General features: G+C 40.3%; 2 protein-coding genes across 2 annotated transcripts in view; both read right to left on the bottom strand.

Moving 5' to 3' along the window:
• Nucleotides 1–353, bottom strand: part of LOC102199586 (UDP-glucuronosyltransferase 2A1-like) — a 7,060-nt gene extending 6,707 nt beyond the window's left edge. The window contains exon 1 of the mRNA XM_005743126.1: nucleotides 15–353. Within this exon, the coding sequence (XP_005743183.1) occupies nucleotides 15–353 (339 nt within the window). The remainder of the gene's footprint in view (nucleotides 1–14) is intronic.
• A 3,875-nt stretch (nucleotides 354–4,228) lies between these two features.
• On the bottom strand, nucleotides 4,229–7,283 carry LOC102196191 (UDP-glucuronosyltransferase 2A2-like). Its single transcript, XM_005743115.1, has 6 exons — nucleotides 6,569–7,283; nucleotides 6,260–6,408; nucleotides 5,987–6,118; nucleotides 5,621–5,708; nucleotides 4,939–5,158; nucleotides 4,229–4,514 (listed from the first exon to the last, which is right to left on the bottom strand). The coding sequence occupies exons 1-6, from the start codon at nucleotides 7,281–7,283 to the stop codon at nucleotides 4,229–4,231; spliced, it is 1,590 nt and encodes a 529-aa protein (XP_005743172.1).
• Between the last annotated feature and the right edge of the window lie 918 nt (nucleotides 7,284–8,201).

Raw genomic sequence — 8,201 nt, 5'->3', positions numbered from 1 at the left:
TCAGTTTTCATTATGTCAGTGAATCTGATGTAGAGCTCCCAGTAGCTCATATAATCAATCTCATATACACTGAATTGGAGGAACTCTTCTAGAAACTCCTCCATAGCCTCCAATGAGAAAGTGACATTGAAGGGCTCGTAGTGAAAGCGGGCGGGTTCATTGGTGTTCATGTACATTGACGAGCTCGGGACCAGTACAGTCACCTGGTGTCCCCTGTCAACCAGCGTCTCCAGAACAGGCTTCATGTTTATCCAGTGGCTGCCTTCGGTGTACCACACTAAAACGTTTCCTCCATTTGCACTCGATGTCACACAAAGTACCAGCAGGATGCAGGTAGAGAGACGCAGCTCCATGAATGTCAGCAGGAAAACCAGCTGTGGTCTGATCCTTTGGTGAAAGCATTCCAGGAAAAATAATCATTAACTCAATAAAGGTGAACTCTGGCTCACTTCTTTGTGTACTGCATTGGTCATTTCATAATGGGCTATAAAGTAATGATAGTAAACTTGACAATAGTGGGGGAAAAAACAAGAGTCACATCTAACTTGTATGAGAATCAAAGAAATAAAAAGGATATGAAAGCCTGATGTTGTAATTGTTAGTTGAGGAGAGGCAGAGTGAAGTAATACAAAACAGTAGTCATTTCAAATGTTGAATTCACCAAACTTCTTTATGAGATGTCCAAGAAACCGTATCACATCTGAAAATATAAAAAACTAGAGTATATTCAACAAAGTATTCAACAGGATACATCTAGTGTGCAAGTAAACAATTTCTAAATTAGCCTGCTGCCTGAACCTGACACCAGCAGCTCGATGGAACAAAATTCCCCTCGAAAGAAATTAAGTTTCTGTCACGATTAACACAAGCGAGAAAAAACAAACAAAGCCACACGGAAAAACAAACAAGAAAGTAAGGAAAACAATCTTCGAGAATGAAGATTGTTACTGGTTGTGGCCGTTATACAACCTTGATTTAACGTGACCACAATACCGGAAGACATTAAACTCGGGCTGCTGACGGAGACATGACCGAGCTCCCTAAAATAAAAATGTCTATAAGCGCAGCTTACCAGAGTAAAGAGACGGTGAATCGCGACAGCAGGTGACAGAACAGCTCAACACCGCCGAAAGTAAACACCGGCCTGAATCGGCTAAAACTTCCCTGACTGATCCGGACCGGACCCGCCCCGGATGTACCACAGGCTCAATACCGGATTCGTAACACCGGGTCCACTTGCACAGCGGGAAGGATCATGATCGCAGTCAGATGTGTCATTTCACAGCTCATCTGGTCTGGATCTGTTTTGGATCCGTTCGTAGTGGCTGATTTTTGAGCAGATCCTTTCAAGATGAAATGTAGCTGAGTAACATGTTCATGGCTCTACAAAAGCTCAGGGTTTTCTTATTGCACATTTGCCTTTGATGATATTTGCAATGCTACTTTGAAAGTTAAATGTGAAATGGGGTTTAATAGTAACTCTCAATGACCGGTGTCAGAGAGCTTTGGCTATCAGTGAAGGCTGATATTAGTTCAGATTAGAGATGCTCACACTGGAGAACATTAAAACAGAGTGTTTTCTGATTATAACTTTTTAATCCAATTCAGAAATGTCAGAAATAATTAAATCCTCTGTCTAAAAAAGCCCATCGGTAAAATGTTCATAAACTGTACTAGTTTATTACTCTTGAGTATTTTAACTTTAACAATATTTTTCAGTACATTCATACATCAGCTTTAGATAATTAAGCACAATCATTGTTGAGTATCATTATTTGAACTGAATTATTTGCAACTCAACTGAACAAAACTAAGCAAATCAGTTAGGTTAGGTAGAATTCATGTTTTGGAGATGTACAAAACAAACAAATCCGTGTTTCCCACACAGAGATTTTAAGATTTAGGCATATGAATGGCTGTTAGCCCCATTTTGCACAACATGGGCAAAATGTCTATAAGTGCAACGATGACAAGCTGGCTTGTCATCGTTGTCGCTGTAGTGATAGTCCACTAAATCACTTCCCAAGACTGCATTTAGACAGCCCACATTATCACCCTTATATTGACTGCAGCTAGATCTGGTTCTGCCCAAGAGATCTAATGGGAACTGAAATTCCATTACCCAAAAAAGAGCGCCAAGTCGCCTGCGTTCGACATGGTGATGAAATGGCAATATAGCTGCCCCCCAAAAATCTTACGATTTGAAGCACCCCGACATTTTCAAAAAGATGTGCCACAGTGCCTGCAATGGGCAGAAGACTGGGTCCAAACAACTGACCCTGCGCCATGAAGAATGAGATGTCACTCAAGTTCATATACATTTGAAGGCAGATGGGAAATAATGCAAATACATTTGGCAAGATAGAGTATCTTAATTGTGCTATTTGTATCTTGGTGCATGCTCAAGCATCCAGGTAAGTAAATTCCAAAAGGTTGATTCTGTTCATCTGGACGTGTCATTTTCAGTGGGAGAAACATTTCGTCACTCATCCAAGTGATTTCTTCAGTCTCAGTTGACAGCAGGTTTCCCCGATCTTATAAACAGTACATTTGCACAATGACTGAAATCAAGGAAAAGTGTCTGAACTTCTTTAAGTTTCCTTGAAGATGTTTCATCTCTCATCCAAGAAGCTTCTTCAGTTGTAAGAACAATTGGTGGAGAGTCCCAGATTTTAAGCCCTGTGGGAGTGTCCCCTAGAGGGTCATGGGCACCCTATTGATCCTCTAATGACCATTGACCAATGGCCAAGAGTACCATTCACAGAGAGTTGGGGATTGGCTACAGTTGGAGGTTGTTTGGTTTCTCTGATGTATAAATCCTGGCAATCCTACTGGCACTTAACAGCGTACACTACATTACTCTGTTTGTGTCGGGGGACCCAATCCTTGGGTGGACCAATCTTTTGGCACAGTGTGTTTTGGGGTTTAAAAGCCACAGAGATGCAGCGTTTAGAAAAAAAATTGCGTCTCAACTGTTCCAATACTCCTGACACATAAGGGATCACTAAGGGTTTTTGCTTAGGTGGCAGTTGACCATCTCTCCTTTATTGGCTGGAGCTTTCTTGAGGCGCCTTCCCAGCTTTGAGAAATGCCCAGCTGGGATAACCACATTTACTCAGGGTCTTCTTGATGTGATGTTCTTCTGCTTCCCTGGCTGCTGTGTCTGTGGGGATGGTGTTTGCTCTGTGTGGTACCGTCCTGATGACACCCAGTTTATGCTCCAATGGATGATGAGCGTCAAAGCTTAAATACTGATCAGTATGGATAGGTTTATGGTACACATCGACTTTTCAATGCCCCCCATTACTGATGGAAATCTCACAGTCTAGGAAGGCTAACCTGCTACTTTTCATATCCTACCTGGTGAATTTTAAATGTTGGTCCACGGAGTTAATGTGATCAGTGAATTGTGGTAAGTCCTGAGATTTGATTTTCACCAGGTGTCATCCAGATCCACATAACTGAACCAATGTGTGTGCTATTTGTAATTACCGTCAGCAAAAATGAACCTAAAACTTTCACCACCAGGTGGCAACACTTTCATGAAATAGAAACAAATTCACAGTTTGCTCTGACATAATTAAGCTAATCATGAATAGCAGTTGTGTTTGTATGAAATCGTTTCACGAAAAGCTATCTTAGCAAATGTATTTGAACTGTCAGTAACAGATTGCTATTCCTACGTGTCATCATAGGCAACAACATTTCTTATCTTATCAGTTCACAAGAAATGGTGTTAATTGAGTATCATTGATTCATTTTACTCTTGAAGAGCTGTAAGCTGCTCCAATGTTATTTTCTTTGGAAGTGAGCATGTTATCTTCTGGGAGGATCTGGTAGTGATGAGAGCCATGTTCAAGGTGTTCAAGTCACTGTTTGCTGTCCCATTGACTAGGACACCAGTGCTTTGCATTGTATTACCTACATCTTTCAGGGCAGAGAACATGCTACATTGACTCAGTGCACCATTTAAGTGGTATTACATGACAATAAAGCCACATTACATCAGATATTTTGTTATTCAAATGTATATGCTTGTGTAAACCTCTTTTTAATGTCAGATCAACTTCAGGTACACTTCTGCAAATTGGTGCATCTGTTAATGTAGCTAGTGGTGATACATAAAGGAGAAGATGATGGGGAATTCAACATATATGAAAGAAAGTTTCATGCAGGTAACAAATATTGCCCCAGTCCAACACTCACAGCACCGTTTCTGTTCAGTCTGTTATTCAGCCTTCTTTTTTGTCTTTCCTTTCCTGACACAACACCTGTTCAAACACAAACTGCAGGTCTTGATGAAGATGAATATGATGAGTAGAACTATGGTGAGGAAGAAGCCCAGGACATCCAGGCTGAGATACTGGTACCAGGTGAGTTCATGGGCCTGGACCCTCAAGTGCTTGGCTCCTTTGTTTCTCAGTGTGAACTCGATCCAGAATACTGCCTCTTCCAGAGCACTGATGGGTCTGTCGTGGTGGATGCTGGACAGCCTCATAGCATTTTCTTTGTACCTGTGAATGTGGATATAGGTTTTTGAAAAAAGAAAAAAAATCAGCTTCAATCATTTACTGTACATAAAAAAATAAAATTGCCCATATGACAAATAACAGATTAGTAAAATTCTATTTTGAAGCCTTGACTTGAGCATGACTAACTGAGAATCTGAGGTTACTGCACATTCATAGGGTAATGACGCAAAGTAGCCATGTCCTAAAGTGTTGACATCTGTTTTATTTTAAATGTGACCATAATTTAGGAGCGTTTTGTGTTGAAAGAGCTATAGGGTTGTATATCCTCTTGTATGGATTTCTGCAGAGGCAGACTTCACTTTTCAGACTCTGAATCTACATTCATCCTTTCTTTGAATGCTTTTTTTGTTTTACAGTCTATGCTTTCAGTACTTAATCCAAAGTGCAGATAGTTCAGAGAACTCACGATTTGTCATTGATGACTGTGTTGATTGCGTCTCTAAGCGTTTCCGTTGTTATGAAGTTCAAATTGAGAATAACTGCAGCTCCTTTAGCCTTCATATGGACCATGTTGTCTGGCTGGTCACCGAACATTGGGATGCCCACCATGGGAACTCCGTGGTAGATGGCTTCGTAAATCCCATTTGTTCCTCCATGAGTGATGAAAGCTCTAGTTTTAGGGTGACCTAACACATGCCAAATAACCATGTGACATTGAAAGTTAGTTTTTTACATTTGGACAACAGGAGAATTTTAACAGGGGAACAGGGGATTTTAGCACTGTAGCACTCTATAGTGCAACAGAAGAAGAGAGAGAGAGAGAGAGAGAGAGAGAAAATCACAACCTAATCAACATAGCAGGTTTGCACAAGAAGTAATAAGTTATCAGGATAGTATGTCAGAAAATTCTCAGTCTTTAAATTGTTTCCTTGTGTTATAAAAAGTGCTCACAGCTTCCAAAAACACATTTAATGTTGTGAAATAAGCCTCAAGTGGCTTTAAGAATTAAAATTAAGTAAAGGTTTTGAGAAAAAAAAAAATTTGGTTGGCAGTGGCACTGTTAAATTTGCAATCTTTCCAGCATCTCATTTCACTAGTATAATTTCTGCCCACCCAAGCCCATATCCATGAGTACCAACTTTACTTACCCAGGAGGTCATTCTGAGGGATCCAGTCATATATTCGAGTGTTGGCACCCAAAGTTGCTGGTTTTTCTCCCCTGTATCTCCACAGCACCTGTAAATGGTAAAACATTTCTAAGCTTACACTGTGTTGTTGATGTACTGTGGTGTTTTTGTTGGTGTATCACAGTGTATCAAGTTGGTGACAAAGAATTTGCACACTCTGAATTTAAAAAAACAAAACAAACTTAAGTTGGCATGTTCCCATAAGGGAGGGGAACTTGAAACGTCCAATCTGTAATGTCATTAATTAATGCAGTTATCTGAAACATGAAAAACTACTCCATACTTTACACAAATTGATTACAGTTGAAACAAAGATTATCCTCTGACCTTTTGTGGGATCTGAGCGAGGCCTGAGGCTATCATGTTTGCCTTCTCCTTGGTGACGTTGTTGATCATGGATCCTAAAGTGAAGATCACAATGCCATCATCTCCAGAACCCTGCACAAATTCCTCCAGATCCTGTAACAAGTCGAATATTATCCCACCAACAGCCAGCTGTTTTTGCATTTTTTTTTCAACATTTTGATGGCTTCACTGCTCCTGGCAGGAATATTCTGTGATGTAATGATTAATCAGATGGTAATAGTTGAGTGTCCTTACCTCTGGTAAAGGTTTAGCAGGTCTGCAGTGGATCCCACCAACATATTTGAAGTTGGGGAGGAAAGGACGAGGGAATTCAAAATCCCAGTAGGTTCGAATTAACCAGATGTCTGCTTTACTCATCAACTCACAGGTACTGGTGGGAGTTCCTGTTGCAATGCATAAGTAATGGACATCAATGTATCACCAATATTTCATTGAAGACATATTTTCTTAATCAGATCTGATGAGATATAAAACACTGTATTTATAGTATTAGCAGATTTCAAATTATTTTTTTTCATCAGTGCTTAGTGCCTATTTGCTCACCTTTGACATCAGAGTAATATCTGTCTACTTTTCCAAAAATGTGACTCATTGCAATGTCTTGGAGAGCATAGAAGAGAAAGTTCCACACTCTCTCTGAGAAGTCCATCTTATCTGTGAGTTTGCTCATGGCACCGGGAACAAAGGATGGTGGAGCAGGCATCTGACCACAATGCCTCTCCCAGTTATAAGCTAAGGAGAAGCGAAAGGAGAAAACGAGTGGGATCCCCAAAATATCTGCTACCAAGTCACTGCCACGATAGATTGGATCAGCGAAGAGAAGGTCGTAATTTCCCTCTTTCAACTTCTTCATGACGACTTCTGATTTCACCACACCGTCCAAATACTGGATAGAAAACTGCATTTGAGTCTTGATTATTTCACTGAATCTGATGTAGATCTCCCAGTAGTTCATATAATCAATTTCATACATGGAGAATCGAAGGAATTCTTCTAAAAAATCTTGCAGGGCATCTTTTGAGAAAGATACGTTGAAGGGCTCGTAGTGAAAGCGGGATGGCTCATTGGTGTTCATGTATAATGACGAGCTCGGGACCAGTACAGTCACCTGATGTCCTCTGTCAACCAGCGTCTCCAGAACAGGCTTCATGTTTATCCAGTGGCTGCCATCAGTGTACCACACCAAAATGTTCCCTCCGTTTGCACTCCATGTCGCACAAAGTACCAGCAGGATGCAGGCAGAGAGATGCAGATCCATGGTGTCTGAATGTCAGCAGGAAAACCAGCTGTGGTCTGATCCTTTTTTAAAAGTATATAAGAAAAGATGATTATTAAATAAATAAATCTGAACCTTGACTCACTTCCTTTTTATGAACCATGTCTTATTTCACCGTGCGTTAAAACGTAATAACGGTAAATTTGACAGTGCTGGAAAAAATAAAACAAATAAATAGTAGAAATACAGTAGGAATTGACAAAACTTTTCAGAGCACCAGTTGGTGGTTGTTAGTATAGTAGAGGTAGAGTGAATTGGAAATTTCAGTAGAAATTTCAGTTATATAGGCTTATACATAACTCCCACACCTTATGTGGAACTTGAGTTAGTAATATGATTACTCATACTTCTGATTGCTTCCCTTTTTAAAAAAGCCTCCTACGTCACATAAAGTCTCTGCACGGCCTTCTTCACTACTTACTGCTACATCTATGATGTAAATCTGGATTATGGAAGCTGGAGTTTTATATCTGACCTAGGAAAATGTTGCATCGGTGCATCCCTAGCTTAAAACTAGTGGTTAGTTCCAGCATCTCTGCAAGTTTGTGTGTTCTTTGTCTTTGTTGTTTTTGTCTGGCATGTTAGGTGGTTTAGTGACTCCAAATTAACCCCATCATTGCCTGTGACCTGTCCAGGTTACATCCTGCCTCTCTCCAAACATCAGTTGGGGGACGGTCCAGGCTACCAACACAACAAGTAGTTAAGAAAATAGGTAAAGTTTTAGCTCTCCAAGAACTAACTCAGATCCTTATATTATTGTGTGGATGCCTTAATAGGCATCCACACTATTGAGTTCCTGTTTCTCTTTATTCTTTATTATTCCGGGTGTTTCCGTACACTTTTCGCCGTGGATCTACTTCCACAATTTTTGTGCTATTTTCACCGTTCAAACTCTAAACT

This window comes from Pundamilia nyererei, unplaced genomic scaffold (assembly GCF_000239375.1).
Source record: "Pundamilia nyererei isolate P.nyererei 1_Seehausen unplaced genomic scaffold, PunNye1.0 scaffold00127, whole genome shotgun sequence".
Classification (NCBI taxonomy): Eukaryota; Metazoa; Chordata; class Actinopteri; order Cichliformes; family Cichlidae; genus Pundamilia; species Pundamilia nyererei.
Note: the sequence above shows the minus strand (reverse complement) of the source record. Positions and strands in the feature narration are given on the sequence as shown.